This window comes from Protopterus annectens, chromosome 10.part0 (assembly GCF_019279795.1).
Source record: "Protopterus annectens isolate FY-2018-M chromosome 10.part0, PAN1.0, whole genome shotgun sequence".
NCBI classification, from domain to species: Eukaryota; Metazoa; Chordata; order Ceratodontiformes; family Protopteridae; genus Protopterus; species Protopterus annectens.
Genome location: NC_056744.1, coordinates 358,530,885 through 358,549,117, shown reverse-complemented (window position 1 = coordinate 358,549,117; position 18,233 = coordinate 358,530,885). Strand labels below are relative to the sequence as shown.

At 36.5% G+C, this 18,233-nt stretch overlaps 1 protein-coding gene across 1 annotated transcript in view; it reads right to left on the bottom strand.

Moving 5' to 3' along the window:
- The window catches only part of LAMC2 (laminin subunit gamma 2), a 292,336-nt gene that overhangs the window by 173,068 nt on the left and 101,035 nt on the right, over positions 1 to 18,233 (bottom strand). The window contains exons 5-7 of the mRNA XM_044085264.1: positions 13,825 to 13,961; positions 12,320 to 12,442; positions 3,210 to 3,399 (exon numbers count right to left, since the gene is read on the bottom strand). Coding sequence (XP_043941199.1) covers positions 3,210 to 3,399; positions 12,320 to 12,442; positions 13,825 to 13,961 — 450 coding nt within the window. The remainder of the gene's footprint in view (positions 1 to 3,209; positions 3,400 to 12,319; positions 12,443 to 13,824; positions 13,962 to 18,233) is intronic.

Sequence of the window (18,233 nt, the reverse complement as noted above, 5' to 3'; positions counted from 1 at the left end):
AGTAGAGCTACATGCATTCACTAATAGTTTTACACCAACAATGGACTGCTTAATGGTCACCTTGGATGTGCAATCTCTTTTTACTGTAATACCTAATATGGTAGGTCTGGAGTTTGTACATCAGTATTTAAAGGAAGACAGAATGTATGAATCTAGAATGGTAGATCTCCTCTGTTTTTTGGTGGAAACCATATTGGAGAATAATGTGTTTATGTTTGAACATAACATTTACAGACAAAAAGGTGGCGTGGCTATGGGCACTTCATGTGCTAATAGCTATGCCAACCTGGTTATGGCTAAATGGGAATCACTAAATATTCTTGCAGGAGTATGGCCTGAGAAAATAATCTTTTATCGAAGGTTTGTAGATGACCTATTCCTGTTATGGGGAGGAGGTGCATCGATCCTACAACACTTCCTGAGGGATATAAATAATAGCACACATTTTTTGAGGTTTACAGCTCATAGTTCAAATAAATATGTTGAATTTCTAGATGTCCGTATTACTAGAGCATGCACAGGTGAATTCTATACTGAGATTTTTCGTAAAGAATGTTACAGAAACACTTATGTACATAGAGTATGCATCCCCAGCCTGTGTTCAGAAATGTGATAAAAGGGCAAGTATTAAGAACATCTAGATTAACAGCCAAAGATGAGAAATTTGTACGTGAACTGCACCAACTAGAAGGGAGATTTCATGAGAGAGGGTATAAGAAAAAGGAAATTAGGTCCATCACCTCTAATACACATTCCATCAGGAATAGCATAGGGAAACCTTATTTCTCCAGTCCGAATCAGGTTTATGAACAAAAAACTGCACAAATGAACCCCCTGAGGATTTCAGTTGCATATGCAAGTAACATTAGGCTGTTACAGGAGATACTCTGATCAGATGAAAAGGTTAAAACACTGGTAGGAGATAACCCCAGATATGCATATAAAAACAAGAAATCCATTAAGAGGCTTTTATGTGGACCTAGATATGGCCATGAGTTGAATACTGAACCCACAACACACAATCATGGAACCTTTCCCTGTAATTCCTGCAATTATTGTAAATATATTGATGAGAAAGGATGTTTTGAACACCCAGATACGAGGAAGACTGTTTACTTTAAACTATCAGCTAACTGTAATACCACAAATATTGTATATTTAGCTCACTGTAATGTATGTTGCTCATTTTATATAGATATGATCACACAGAGGTTTTGTGATAGGATCAGGGAGCATGTTTATGATATATATATATATATATATATATATATATATATATATATATATATATACACACACACATATATATATATATATATATATATATATATATATATATATATATATAGGAGGACAGAGACTAATGCCCTAGCAAGACACGTGATGGCATGAGATACGACACACACATTTAAATTCATGGTAGTAGAGAAAGTCAAAATAGGTTGTAGAGGTGGCCCTATAAAGAACCTGGTAGAAAATAAGGAACTTGAATGGATCATTAGGATGCGGGCTAATATAGGCAGGGGCCTAAATGCCAACGTTTCTATTAAACCTGCACTTACTCATAAACCATTGCACATATAAACATTTTTAAATGTAATTTTAAATATATTTTAAATATATTTTATAGGTTTATTCTAGGACTACAGACTAGACTTGGCACTTTAAGTAAGCTTATTATATTGTTGTTAATTTACAGCTTAATAGTATTGTCTTAATTGAACTTTGATTCTGATTGGCTGTTTGTAACTTTTAAATATGAGTGAGTAATGATTTTAACTGTCTCATGAAGTAGCTCTTGCTACGAAAGCACTCACCATTGTTTGTACTTTGTCTGTGGATTAAAATTGAACTTTATCTTCACCTGCCTTGATCTGGTGCCACCTATATTTTTTACATTGGTCACATTATTTTCCCCATCAGATGTCAGTGTCACATTATTTTCCCCATTAGATATCAGTGACACATTTTCCCCATTAAATGTCAGTGTCACATTATTTTCCCCAGTAGATGTCTGTGTCACATTATTTTCCCCATTAAATGTCAGTGTCACATTATTTTCCCCAGTAGATGTCAGTGTCACATTATTTTCCCCATTAAATGTCAGTGTCACATTATTTTCCCCATTAAATGTCAGTGTCACATTATTTTCCCCAGTAGATGTCAGTGTCACATTATTTTCCCCAGTAGATGTCAGTACTGCATAGTATATGCTATTTACATTTTACAAGTAGAAATAATATCTACTGTATAATATAATTATATTGCACTGGGTGACATACATTGCAGTAGGTGGATTTTAAGTAGATACTACAAAAGACTGAATCTCAAAATCCTGAAACTGCATTGTCCAGAATACTTTTCCAAGGTGTTATGACCTTGCAGTTCGTATATTATGTAAACACAGTATGGGAGGTGACCTTCACTGTCCAAAAAGGTTACTTTTATCGGTGTTGCAGTATTTCAGAACATACACTTTCAGAGCTTCAGTCTTTTATAATTCCAGGGGTTGGGACGGTGGCCTAATGGTTAAGGTGTTTGCCTTCCAAACACAAGGTACAGGGTTTGAATCTCACAGGGAATAATTGGCTAGGCTTAAAATGTATCGCAAGGGCAGTTAGCCTACTACTAATCTATGAATCAGAGTCTATGATTTAATGTCCTGTAGTTCTTCAGCCTGGTATTTCTCCTTGTTTTATGCTGGCAGTGGCAAAGACTGTGCCAGCTCTAAATGTAAAATAAAAGCACTGTGCTGTGGGTTCTACTTTCAGGCTGAATGCAGCACTGAGTAACTGCCAATATGCCAGATAGCACTACATTCTATTTTATTTAATGGTTTACATCTTTTGAGTAAAGGGATTGTTATTCCCAATCAACCCTTTTTGTTTGTATCTCAGAAGACAACTTCTTATTAGTAGTACTGACACAGACTGTCACATTTCTGAATGAGGCACCCTGCATTTGGGTCTGAATTAAAGGTTATTAGACAAACATTTTTGTTTGAAAGATCTTAGATATACTGGCAAGCAACAGCATTACTCAAAAGTGCTATGTAGTACAGTCATAACAAAGAACCCACACCAGACACTCAAGATACATTGTAGCGGTGGGTGTTAAGCATCACCTCTGTGGTTACATTATGCATCTGGTTACCTCAATACAAAAGATACATTGTAGCATTGGGTTTTGTGCAACAACTTTGCAGTTACCTCAGTACATAATTCTGGCTGATTCCACAAGGCACGACAGTCCGCAGTGGCACCAGTGATGTGCTAACTTTCATACCAGCACCTTCCAGCACTATGTCTTCAGGAGATGGTTGACGTCTTCCACGGTCTATCCTTAAGGAAAAGGTCAGATTCTGTCCATAGCTCAAATGCTGATTCCTGATAAAGTTAGCTGAAATAACAATATAGATGCCTGTCATTGAGCAGTCCTAACAGCTGTTTGACTTTGATCTTTTCATATATTTACAAGGATAAAAACTCCTAAAACTATCACTACATTCCAGAGAAAACAGTGATATGATATCTAAAGCAGTCTTATAGATGACTGATTGAAATTCAGTCTAAAAAAACAGGTGTCATTTTTAACCTTTTTATTTCATTAGCCAGTAAGACAACGTGATCAAAAGTTGCACCAGCCTGCAAGTAAGTATGCAAGCTGTTCATCATTATGTTTCTCTGTTTTTATCTAAAAGATAATAGTTCATTTTTTTTTCAAATGCTTAGTGGGTGCCACTTGTTAAGAAGGTTACATTTTTGCTTTCATTACACAAGACTGGAGTTAAGTACCCAGCCTTGGTACTTTGATTTACACAGCATGGAGAGGGTGTTACACTCCTATAGTGGTATCTTTTACATGAGCTCTTAAGATAAGGTCTCATCGTCTGTACCTCATATAATAGGTCATTTCCCCTAGAGTAAACTCTTTATTTAGTTGAACACTAATAAAGTGTAAACCAATTTTAATTCATCTTTTTCCTGTCACAAGCAGCAAAACATAACCAGCATCCCATAATGATTTTACAACTCATATTATTATGTATGGGACTTTGTGTCAACATGTATGATAGAAACAGGTCACTTATCTAGATTATGGGATACCAGAAAGCTTAAGAAAACCTGTCAGTCCAGCTCTGTGCAGCTTCAGATTCGGCTGTTAAGTCACAGATGACTGACTAGGCCAGCCAAATAAATGAGGCAACTTCACCCGTTAGCAATATACTGTCAGGAATGATGAATTATAATGAGGATACAGAACAAAAGCTTGTAATTTAACTACTTATTTTGAAAGAAGATTATAATTGTACCAAGAAAGCCAAACAGATCTGCTACTGTAAAGAAATGCAGAGACATGCACCAGAAATTAGAATGTCTAGGCCTTATCATACTATGGGACATAAAGCGAATTGTGGGAAAAGCAGAACCAGACAAAAAAACTAAATCATGTCTGCTTTGCGAACCACAACAGGCAACTTTGGGTTAAAACAGAGGCAGCTGGTGACTTGAAAGATAGGTGGGATTGAACAGAAACACTGAACAGGAGCAGCTAATCCAAATAAGGAATAACTACATCGTAATAAGTTCTAAATTGAGCATAGTTACATTGTTTAATAAATGACTTAGCAATGTACTTATATAAAAAATGTCTTTGTTTAAATTCATTTTATTTGCAGATGTTACAAATTAAGACATTTTGCTACAAAGATGTATAGTTATAAAAGTGCATTTATGTTTTTAGTAAACAGAAAAGTGTCTAAGGGGCATTTTACCTGTAAACTATAGACAGTGAAACTACTATCATGAGCATATAACATTATTAATTAGCTTGTTAAGTTTTTGGTTATGTTAGAAAATGCCTTTGAAAGCTGTTGTTGAATGTCAAAGCAAATTAATTCATGTAATGTATGTCTGTGGTGGCAACATTTCATGAATCCCCCCCCCATAAAAAAAAGGGTGCTGTGCTATAAAGTTCTGCCCCCTGTGTCTAATGGCCCACACCATTATTTTTTTTTTCTTTGTAAGATTTAGCTTCAGTAATTGCTGAAAAGTCTAAAGTAACACCTGTGAAACTATTCTGTACTCATAACTGGAACTTTCCTTGGATGATATGGTTAACAAATACAAATAAAATAAACAAAATAAAATTAAATACTCAGCAGCCAAGCATGAATATCCACTTGAAGAGCAAAGAAAAACTTGCTAGAACTCTGTTAGATTATTCTCCCCTTGGAAAAGAATTGGTGGTTATAGCAATAACCCATGCCTGGGTGTGGGTAATGCTGGATTTACCCACGGTTGGTGTGGTTTGGTCATGAGGGCGAATCCCGAGTGGCCAAACAAAGACAACCGTGGGTAAATCCAGCACTACCCACACCCAGAAGTCGGTTATTGCTATTATACAATGACATTATTTAAGAAAAAAAATACTTACTTTTCTTAAATAATAGCATTGTATAATGCCTCCTTGCCGCCCTACCGTAGCTGTCTGGTATTCTGTGGCAGTTCTGATGTACTGCGCATGCGTATGCTTACGCAGTATATCAGAGCTGTGGGTGGAAGCAATGGAGAAAGCAAGATCTCCGTTGCTTTTTACAAAGTGTCTCGCTATGTTAAAGGAGTTTAACATAGCGGGACAGCTTTTAGAAAAGCAACAGAGAATCTCTGTTGCTTTTTTTAAAGCTGTCTCACTATGTTAAACCCATCTAACATAGCGAGACAGCTTTAAAAAAAGCAACGGAGAAAGGAAGATCTCTGTCACTTTTTTTTAAAGCTGTCTCACTATGTTAAACTCCTTTAACATAGCGAGACAGTGTCTAAAAAGCAACAGAGATCTTGCATTCTCCGTTGCTGTAAAAAAAGACTTATACCAATGGAAAAAGTCCAGGTGACCGGACCTTTTTCCATTAGTATAAGTTTGATTTACAATGTGCACACTGACCAATCAGCATGCACATTTTGGAATATTAATGGAGGGGGGTCGTTGTATAATTATGATTAATTCAGAGCGTGGATGCTAGGCATTAATTGGACAAGGAAGTCACAGACTATCAATGAATGCTCATGAATTATGCATGAAGCAAATTATGCAGCTGCTCCCCAGTGGCTTTTAAGTGTGTTTCCATGTGAAAGATAATTCATACCTCCCAAGTGTCCCTTTTTTCAGAGATGCCCCTGATTTTGACTCATATTTTAGCTCTGCCCCTCTTAATCCCTCATAAAACTGATGACTTTTGGAGAAAAGATGGTGAATTACATTTAACATATAATGCAATAATGAAAGTTATTGACTTATTTTACTTCAGAAAAATGTATATTAATTCACATTATCTTATTCGGTCAATATCTCCAGTTAATAATATTACTATTTCTAAAGTGTCCCTGATTGTTCCTGAATATTAATTTGTCCCTGATTCTATTGAGATTTGTCCCTGATTCGTTGAGAACTATGAAAGATATGAAATGAGTGGCTGGGAGTAGCTTTCATGATGGTTCTATGACCAGTTTTCCTTTTATTATGTGGAAACCTTGCTCCTCCATTAGAGAAGATTCTGAACTACTAAACCTGAACTCTTCTGTCATTTTTATTTACAGGCTTGTAAAAAGTTATAGCTGTTTTTGGGATAACTCCATTGCAAGCACCACTGCTTTACCTTGTTCTTCCAACCTGTGTCCTTACATCTGATTTACTAAACTGTATATAGTGAACTCTTCACAGACAGCAGGCTTTAACTATGTAAAAATGGGAATTAATGTGCACAGAGGCTCTTTTAAAAAACAAAAACTTTTATTAAATCTTCTTGTGTCACTGTGATTTTTCAGCCTATTCAGTTGTTTCAATGTATGATAGATACTGATAGCCTTTAAATCTCGTGCCATTTTCACTCACCATTCTGGATACAGAATTCCTTCAGTATAAAGCTACATGTTGGACTCAATCATCCAGCATGCTTCCAGTGACTCACAAGTCAAGCAATAGGAAAGGTAACTTTAATGGGACTGCAGCTGCAGTACATGCTTGTAGAGATTTCAGCTGGCATTACAGAAAAAAAACAAATATTTAAATACCCAATCATGTGACAGGGGAGATTCAAACAATGCGCACATACCTCTCAACTGTCCAGATTTTTGCAGAATGTCCAAATTTTTGTCTCATATTTTTGGTCTGTTCCTCATAAAAATTGTGGGGTTTTTGAATTTTGTTGTAAATCAGTGAGGACTGAATTAATTAAATAATGATAGGCATATAAGTTTCAGGCTTCATATCCTTCATAAAATATATGGTAACACAATACATTTTACTTGAGCAACTTTTTAAGTTTGTAAGAGCAATATTTAAAAATTGTCCCTATTTTTGCCCCCCCCCCCATTACTTTTGGCTTTGTTCAGATTTTTTGTGCTAGGAAGTTGAGAGAGCTATGGATGCATACACAAACCCACCAATGAAGCAGCAAGCCCAAATGCAGTTGTTACATTCCCTGATCACTGCCACATTTGTGGCACATTTAATTATTAAAATCACACAACGGCCAGCAAGTGATGTTCCAAAAAGTATTTTATTGATAAAGTACACATAGGATATAAAAATATATCCTGCTCCAGACTGGTTTCGGTTCCCCTTCTTCAGTGGAGCAAAGACAAATGGATAAAAAGCCAACAACAGCACCTGATACCATTTATAGTATCAGTCAAATCAATCATCCAATCAAAATGCAACCTGTTAGACTGAATGAGACCAGCACCCCATATAGTGATCTTCAAATCTGTGAAGACACCAAATAATGTGTGAACACATTCATAAAAAAACAAAGTAATAAACATACATAAACAAATAAAAATAGTATATGAAAAAACCTTTCATAGTGGCATGCCTAAATAAAAAAACATACCTAAATAAAAAAATAAAAAAACTAAATATGATGTTAAGGAACATCAATCAAACCAAATGACCAGTGTCAGATCTTATATGTATGGAACAAGAAAATTATTTATATATTGAATGATCAGCAAGAGTAATATGAATGGCCTACATCAGTACAACATATATATGTTATTAATATAGTGGTTTTATGCAGGATCATATGTATCTTAAGAGTAGAAAGATATGTATCAATATAAATATACTATAGGTGATCATTGATGCCCGGGGGGAATAATGCACCCAGATGTACAATCCAATATTTCTCTTTTTGTGTCAAAATGTTTTCCCAACCTTGTTGATGACTCCTATCACCAACAATCCGATCAATAATAGTGAACTTAAATTTTGCCGTGGGATGTTTAACTGTATGTAAATAAAGAGCATTGGTTGTTTTCTTGTTTCTAATATTACTCCTGTGTTCCCCAATTCTAATTTTGAGAGGCCGAGAAGTCTTGCCCACATAAAATGCAGAACATTGACAAGTGGCAAGATATATCACCCAACTCATTGAACAGTTCCCAAAAAATTTCAGGTCATAGACCTTACTAGTATTGGCGCTGCTAAAAGATTTGGTTTTGTTAATATCCGAACAGGACATACAATGTCCACAAGGAAAAGTACCTATCAGTTCTTTGCCCATAATAGTGAGCTGTTTGTACCGTGCCCCTCCACTACCATGATGTTTGAAATGTGAAAACATGGAACTTAAAGTTTTGCCCTTTCTATAAGAAAATTGACAACGTGTCCCAAGATGTTGTCTAAGAATATCATTAGCCATCAAGATATTCCAATTTCTGTCCACCACTCCTCTGATAATCTGATTATTCCTGCCATATGTAGTAACCAGTCTCAAGACCTCATCACCTTTTTGGTTTTTCTGATGGTCCTGATATTGTAAAAGCTGGTCCCTAGTTTGTTTATCAGACCAATATTTTGCAGATTTTATATCAAAAACAGAATACCCTCTGTCATAGAATCTATTTGCAAGATCCGAACTGGCTATCTCATAATCCTCCTGACTGGAATTAATTCTTTTGATACTGGCTTGATAAATCAAATCTATATCGACCGGGATTTAATACACTTTTGATCTGCATGTGTGAGCATGTCTTGAATAAAAACGTATTCTTTTTTCAAGGTGAATGCTATTGGCAGTTACAAGGCACTGCTATGGGGGCATCTTTTGCCCCTATATATGCAGATTTGTTCATGGCCTACTTGGAGGAATACCTAATTTATGATACATCTCACAATATTTACATTGTAGAAATGGACATCTGGCGCAGATATCTTGATGATTGTTGGATGGTGTGGCGGGCGGATGCAGAATATCTCAAAGAATTTGTGGATTATCTTAATAGCAATCTTTGGGGCATTGAATTTACTATCAATAGCAGCAGGTCCAATATTGAATTTTTGGATGTTAGTGTATATAGGAAGCCTGATAACACACTAGGCACTAAAATATACAGGAAATATCCTGAATACAATACATTGCTACATGCCTCAAGCATGCATCCCCGCCACACTGTCCGGAACATCCCTAAATCTCAATTTTGCCGTATCAAAAGAATTAATTCCAGTCAGGAGGATTATGAGATAGCCAGTTCGGATCTTGCAAATAGATTCTATGACAGAGGGTATTCTGTTTTTGATATAAAATCTGCAAAATATTGGTCTGATAAACAAACTAGGGACCAGCTTTTACAATATCAGGACCATCAGGAAAACCAAAAAGTTGATGAGGTCTTGAGACTGGTTACTACATATGGCAGGAATAATCAGATTATCAGAGGAGTGGTGGACAGAAATTGGAATATCTTGATGGCTAATGATATTCTTAGACAACATCTTGGGACACGTTGTCAATTTTCTTATAGAAAGGGCAAAACTTTAAGTTCCATGTTTTCACATTTCAAACATCATGGTAGTGGAGGGGCATGGTACAAACAGCTCACTATTATGGGCAAAGAACTGATAGGTACCTTTCCTTGTGGACATTGTATGTCCTGTTCGGATATTAACAAAACCAAATCTTTTAGCAGCGCCAATACTAGTAAGGTCTATGACCTGAAATTTTTTGGGAACTGTTCAATGAGTTGGGTGATATATCTTGCCACTTGTCAATGTTCTGCATTTTATGTGGGCAAGACTTCTCGGCCTCTCAAAATTAGAATTGGGGAACACAGGAGTAATATTAGAAACAAGAAAACAACCAATGCTCTTTATTTACATACAGTTAAACATCCCACGGCAAAATTTAAGTTCACTATTATTGATCGGATTGTTGGTGATAGGAGTCATCAACAAGGTTGGGAAAACATTTTGACACAAAAAGAGAAATATTGGATTGTACATCTGGGTGCATTATTCCCCGGCATCAATGATCACCTATAGTATATTTATATTGATACATATCTTTCTACTCTTAAGATACATATGATCCTGCATAAAACCACTATATTAATAACATATATATGTTGTACTGATGTAGGCCATTCATATTACTCTTGCTGATCATTCAATATATAAATAATTTTCTTGTTCCATACATATAAGATCTGACACTGGTCATTTGGTTTGATTGATGTTCCTTAACATCATATTTAGTTTTTTTATTTTTTTATTTAGGTATGTTTTTTTATTAAGGCATGCCACTATGAAAGGTTTTCTCATATACTATTTTTATTTGTTTATGTATGTTTATGACCTTGTTTTTTTTGAAGGTGTTCACACATTATTTGGTGTCTTCACAGATTTGAAGATCACTATATGGGGTGCTGGTCTCATTCAGTCTAACAGGTTGCATTTTGATTGGATGATTGATTTGACTGATACTATAAATGGTATCAGGTGCTGTTGTTGGCTTTTTATCCATTTGTCTTTGCTCCACTGAAGAAGGGGAACCGAAACCGGTCTGGAGCAGGATATATTTTTATATCCTATGTGTACTTTATCAATAAAATACTTTTTGGAACATCACTTGCTGGCCGTTGTGTGATTTGAATTGTTTGGTTGGCCGTGCACTGCTCCACGTGAGAGGTTTGGCGTGCTCGTACATTTAATTATTAGTCAAACACAAATTCCTAGGCAATGACATAATACTATAACAGGGCTAGTCCACAGGTATGAGGCAAGAAAGAGAGCTAGCCCAGTGAGTCACAGGATCACTGTAACAATACTTACTACATAGCAATGTTTTACCATGCCGCCTTAAAACTTCTCCTGCTTCAGCTGTGAAAGCTTATTCACAAGTAATAAGTTCCGTAAGGACAAATATTCAAATCAATACAAAAGTTATTAGAAAAAAGGAGGACTTTTTGAAGGGTTCATATGGGTAATTCGATGACAACGAGGGTTACTCCTCAACAACAAAAAAAAGTTAGAACAAACCCAGCTATTAATGGGAAGAAAGTATTACTATGAGCATCTATGGGAAGGTGGCAGTATCAGGTGGGGTCTGGATCTGCTTTTCCATGCTCTTGTCTTTAAAACATGGACATGACGTACCTGTATGATATGTATTTTCTTTTTCCTCCATTGGTTGACTTATAACAGCTGAAGCTATCATGCTGCTTATGATTGGCTAAGCCAGCTTTGCTTGGTAATCAGTCATGAAGTATCACATCAGCAGGTGGGACTGAGAGGGTTTCTAGTGACTAGCATGATAGCTAGGCAGCCATCTTTTCTGACTGCATTTCCTCACAGCCCAACCAAATCCCATAACACCAGCACTGCAACATTTGTAATTATGACGGGAGGAGGTGAAAGCAGACATAACTATCTGAATGACAGCAAAGAGATCCACATATTTGCTGAACTGTTTTGAAAATAGTCCAGCAGACATCATTCATCAAGTATCTATTTTTTCACTAATCACAGCATAGAATACAAGGAACGTTTTAGGTACAGCAGTTTCAAACATAAACAAAACAAAAAAAAAATAAGCTCAGTAAAACTAATATTACCTTACCAAACAAGATGGATGTGTTGTTTCCTATCAACCCAATAACACAAGCCACACCTGAGAATAGCAAATTATAAAAAAATAGAATGCTGCAAAGTTAAGAGTTAGAAATGCACACAAATTAAAATGTTATGACTTAAGCTATAGCTATTATTTGTTCAGATTTTCCCAGTAATGAGAAGTGTAAAACAGTTTCCATGATGAAGAAACAGGAAATGGTGTGTGAGTAGTGACGATTCTTCACACCTCTGATTTAATTGGTAAAAATGGATCAATAATAAAACATTTTTCTTTAAGGTGCTGTCCTTTTTATTTGCACATTAAGTCTAATATGTCAATACAAGATTTAATGCTTAGAGCTGACAAGAGGTTTATTAGTTTACTATTGTAGAATAAGAAAAAATGTAGCAATCTGTTGCATATACTTACCAGGTGCTACAAAGTAAACTGGAGAGACAGTCCTTGTGTTTACATAGATATCTTTGAATTGTGAGGACCATTTAGGGTTGACTGGGGTACCATCGAGTTTCACTGCTTTCCAACCTTCAGAATCTTGAATTTGAATGAAAAAAGAAGAAGAGTTGATTATGAAGTCAGGAAATGTTTTAAAAAGTGAACTGGGTCAAGTGTTTCTTAAAACTGAAGGGTTGCACTGCCCCCCACCACCACCATCTTCTCCTGACATCCATTTATTGTTTTGTGAAAGGATGTCAGGTTCCTTAGACCCACAGTGCTATTTGCCACTATAAAATGAGAGAGAAAAAACATTGGGATCCCTCTGGTTGTCATTTGCCCAGAAATAATATATATATATATATATATATATATATATATATATATATATATAAATATATATGTTCATAGGTTGGTACTAGGCTATTGGTCCTAGGGCCTATACAAACCTAGCCATATATATATATATACATATATATATATATATATATATATATATATATATATATAAAACTTAGGATAGGCATTGTTCCAATTAATATAAACATCACAATATCCTTCTGCTCACCTTACTATCAGACTTCCTAGTTATTTTTTTAGATACAGATATTATTTTGCCCAAATCTCATATATATTTATATGGTTCCCCTTCATAATCGTGAAATACTGAAATCTCGAATGTCAGTATTTTGCGACCATAAAGGCGGATTTTTCAAATGTCAAAGGTGGACAATCTCGAATTCAAATATTTTGAATTTGCAGTTATGGCTTTACATTATGTGATGTGCGCTGTTTGGTTTGTATGTTGTTCGGCGTAGTGTATGCATTTACATAGAATCTAAGGTAAGTCAGTGCTTTGTAAGGGTTTTGGGTGGGAGTTTGAGTGTATGTGAGATTGTAAGTTGTTTGTGTGGGTTAGGGAAGGAAGGTGAATGTATGAGTGTGTAATTTTTGCATGTGTTGGGGTTTGTCTATGTGTGTGTGTGTGTGTGTGTGTGTGTGTGTGTGTGTGTGTGTGTGTGTGTGTGTGTGTGTGTGTGTGTGTGCGTGTGTGTGTAGGTCTTTACTCCAAACAGACCCCATACTCTGTAGAAGTCCAAAATGATTCTTCACCTTGAGCTAGTCCTGATCTGATTAGAAAGACACTTACCCACTGAAAGGCTAAATTAAAATGCACCCCATACATTTCTGTGAAGTTTGTTCTCCCCCTCAAAAAAATTTCATATCCTGTTATACATAGGATCAAGCAGCTGTAAGAACTGACAGACTGACGTGCTGAGTATAAAAGTACAAGATATTTCCCTTTTCTGTGTTATGTTGAAGCAATATTGAAGTATGTCCTTCAACTTTCTGTTGAGGATAGGCATTGTTCCAATTAATATAAACATCACAATGTACTTCTACTCACCTTACTGTCACACCTCCCAGTTTGTTTTTTTAGATATATATATTATTTTGCTCGAATCCCATTTTTGGCTCACCTTTATCAAAGGATGTGTGTATTGTATGGATGCTGTACCCATCTGCACTAACACAGTTAGCGGAGTGTCCAAAGCAGAAACACTTAGTGCAACCAGAGGGGTTTCCTGCTTCTAGGTTATAGTAGTCAGGCTTGCATCTGAAAAACAGATTTCACAGGAATAAATGGATAAATGTCTAACTTAGAAACTGTAGAATCTGTACTAGTCACTCTAATGACAAAATTACCCAAAAAAGTACCTAAAAATAACAGCAAAATAGGACAGTTCATACCTTCATGGGTTTGTGTAAATCAATGGAGGATTTATTTAGATATCATGACTGTATCTTAATAAGTAATGTTAATGGTACTAGAAACAATCAAATGAGCTACTTCAGATTTTGCATTTATTTATTTACTTACTTTACTATTAGTTGGTGCAGGTAGTCCCACTAGCCATGACATACTTTCAAAAGAAGACTCAAGGTGGGATTCATGTGGCTAGGGAAAAACTGGAACAAGATACTGAAGAAATTTTAGAGTTCTTTTGTTTTAAGATCATATTTATTTCTTGTTCATTTCTTATATTTTATTTTGTATGAAAAGGAAGGGCTAAAATTTCTTTCGCTTATTCTTTTATATCTGTTCTATTACTGTATAGAGGGACTGTACCCTTTAAAGATTTCCTTAAAGTTGAACTATTTGAAGTTCTTTGAGGTATTATTGTGAATGTTATGATTTAAAAAAATCTTAAAGTGCCAGCTTTCATTCTCTATAAATGCCTTGCTATCCTTACATCCACCTGAGATACCTCAAACTCAGACAGGTGTGATGCTGGTTTAATGTCGCATCTAAAAGACAGCACCTTAGGAGTTCAATCCTGAACTCTGGGCATTGTGTACATGGACTTTTTCATTTTCTCTCTGCCCATATTTACGTGTTTTTTTTTTTCTGGATACTCTTATTTCTTATTTTCCGCCCACCTATGAAAACATGCTGGTGGATTAGCTACTTTAAATATTCATATATAAGTTGTATTTACCCTTACCCTTAGGGCACAGAGCATGCCTGAAAGGGTCTATTAATAAATAAATAAATTGTGCTGGGCATCAGTGAAAAATGTATTTATAATTGCTTCCCTGTGTATTTCAAATAGTTCAGGTGAATCTGCCCTAATAAATAATTGGCTGAGTGTGAGGCAGAACATGGAACATAAGCCAGATTGTCATTTCATCAAACTGGATCAGAAACATTCTCTTGGTATCACAACAAATTGGATGTCAGTGCTGTGTTTTCCCAGCGAAGTCCCTGCTTTTCTAATGCCTGATGAGACATTTATCCCAAGACTTTTTTTTTTTTGCGGGGGGGCTTCCTCTCTTCTATGACTGTCTCTGACAGAAGCACCATGTCCATGATCCTCACATCCTCTCAACATTTTGCAGTGTTTTAATTGTATTTTTGGCTAAGAACAGTAGTAAAAAAAATAAAAATGTCTGTCATAAGAAGCTCTGAAATTATATATCACAAGATCAGACAGGATAACCCCCCCCCCATCTATAATGCATTTAAAAATAAACATCATCACAAGAAGATGATGTAGCAGTTCATTATTGTTGGAGATAAAGTTTCACAATCAAATAAGCCAATAGGCGGGTCCATTAGGGAACATACTATTATTTATATCGCACCTCACTGTAGTCAAAGTAGCAAAACACAGAACAACGTTTTAGAAAATATGGAGAAATTGTATATAAAAAAAATTCTAAGAGCCTATTTGAAGATTTAGAGGAGGTGGTAAAGTCAGATGATTCTGAAAACAAATAAACTGACTTGGAAAAAAGAAAACAGAAGCTCACTGACCCAAAATAATTCCAGGACTTTGTCTATAAAGGAGCTATAAATCTAAATAAGGTTAGAATTTTACCAAGTTTACTTTGAACCCAGAAACAATTATTCTTTAAACGCAGCCAAGAATTCAGAGGTGTGTCGCTGCTGTTGTTGGTGCTTGACTGAGGTGCTGCATTTTTTTATTTAGTATATTCAGCTGGTTGTAGGTGTTAACCATCCAGCTATCACTAAATTCTTGTTTTATTACTAGTTCTGTTTTGTGGTTTGGCAGGGAAATTGAAATGAATGAAACTGTCCTTATTTCATTTTTAAACATGTTTGAAAGGGTAGTTGCAATTGCTTGTAAAAGTTTTTTTAAGAGACAGCAGAGCCAGAACTATGTGATGCTTGACACCTCTGCTTAAGAAAGCACTCATGGTAACATTCTCAGCTGTGGTACCTTCTATATGGAGTTTGCATGTTCTTGCAGTGTTTCTGTGGGTCAGAAAGCACTCATGGTAAGATTCTCAGTTGTGGTACCTTCTATATGGAGTTTGCATGTTCTTGCAGTGTTTCTGAGGGTCAGAAAGCACTCATGGTAAGATTATCAGCTGTGGTACCTTCTATATGGAGTTTGCATGTTCTTGCAGTGTTTATGAGGGTCAGAAAGCACCCATGGTAAGATTCTCAGCTGTGGTACCTTCTATATGGAGTTTGCATGTTCTTGCAGTGTTTCTTAGCGTCAGAAAGCACTCATGGTAAGATTCTCAGCTGTGGTACCTTCTATATGGAGTTTGCATGTTCTTGCAGTGTTTCTGAGCGTCAGAAAGCACTCATGGTAAGATCCTCAGCTGTGGTACCTTCTATATGGAGTTTGCATGTTCTTGCAGTGTTTCTGAGGGTCAGAAAGCACTCATGGTAAGATTCTCAGCTGTGGTACCTTCTATATGGAGTTTGCATGTTCTTGCAGTGTTTCTGAAGGTCAAATAGCACTCATGGCAAGATTCTCAGCTGAGGTACCTTCTATATGGAGTTTGCATGTTCTTGCAGTGTTTCTGAGGGTCAGAAAGCACTCATGGTAAGATTCTCAGCTGTGGTACCTTCTATATGGAGTTTGCATGTTCTTGCAGTGTTTCTGAGGGTCATAAAGCACTCATGGTAAGATTCTTAGCTGTGGTACCTTTTATATGGAGTTGGCATTTTCTTGCAGTGTTTCTGGGGGTGAGAAAGCACTCATGGTAAGATTCTCAGCTGTGGTACCTTCTATATGGAGTTTGCATGTTCTTGCAGTGTTTCTGAGGGTCATAAAGCACTCATGGCAAGAGGCTCAGCTGTGGTACCTTCTATATGGAGTTGGCATGTTCTTACAGTGTTTCTGAGGGTCATAAAGCACTCATGGTAAGATTCTCAGCTGTGGTACCTTCTATATGGAGTTTGCATGTTCTTGCAGTGTTTATGAGGGTCAGAAAGCACTCATGGTAAGATTCTCAGCTGTGGTACCTTCTATATGTAGTTTACATGTTCTTGCAGTGTTTCTGAGGGTCAGAAAGCACTCATGGTAAGATTCTCAGCTGTGGTACCTTCTATATGTAGTTTGCATGTTCTTGCAGTGTTTCTGAGGGTCAGAAAGCACTCATGGTAAGATTCACAGCTGTGGTACCTTCTATATGGAGTTTGCATGTTCTTGCAGTGTTTCTGAGGGTCAGAAAGCACTCATGGTAAGATTCTCAGCTGTGGTACCTTTTATATGGAGTTGGCATGTTCTTGCAGTGTTTCTGAGGGTCAGAAAGCACTCATGGTAAGATTCTCAGCTGTGGTACCTTCTATATGGAGTTTGCATGTTTTTGCAGTGTTTCTGAGGGTCAGAAAGCACTCATGGTAAGATTCTCAGCTGTGGTACCTTCTATATGGAGTTTGCATGTTATTGTAGTGTTTCTGAGGGTCAGAAAGCACTCATGGTAAGATTCTCAGCTGTGGTACCTTCTATATGGAGTTGGCATGTTCTTGCAGTGTTTCTGAGGGTCAGAAAGCACTCATGGTAAGATTCTCAGCTGTGGTACCTTTTATATAGAGTTGGCATGTTTTTGCAGTATTTCTGAGGGTCAGAAAGCACTCATGGTAAGATCCTCAGCTGTGGTATCTTCTATATGGAGTTTGCATGTTCTTGCAGTGTTTCTGGGAATCAGAAAGCACTCATGGTAAGATTCTCAGCTGTGGTACCTTCTATATGGAGTTTGCATGTTATTGTAGTGTTTCTGAGGGTCAGAAAGCACTCATGGTAAGATTCTCAGCTGTGGTACCTTCTATATGGAGTTGGCATGTTCTTGCAGTGTTTCTGAGGGTCAGAAAGCACTCATGGTAAGATTCTCAGCTGTGGTACCTTCTATATGGAGTTTGCATGTTCTTGCAGTGTTTCTGAGGGTCAGAAAGCACTCATGGTAAGATTCTCAGCTGTGGTACCTTTTATATGGAGTTGGCATTTTCTTGCAGTGTTTCTGGGGGTGAGAAAGCACTCATGGTAAGATTCTCAGCTGTAGTACCTTCTATATGGAGTTTGCATGTTCTTGCAGTGTTTCTGAGGGTCAGAAAGCACTCATGGTAAGA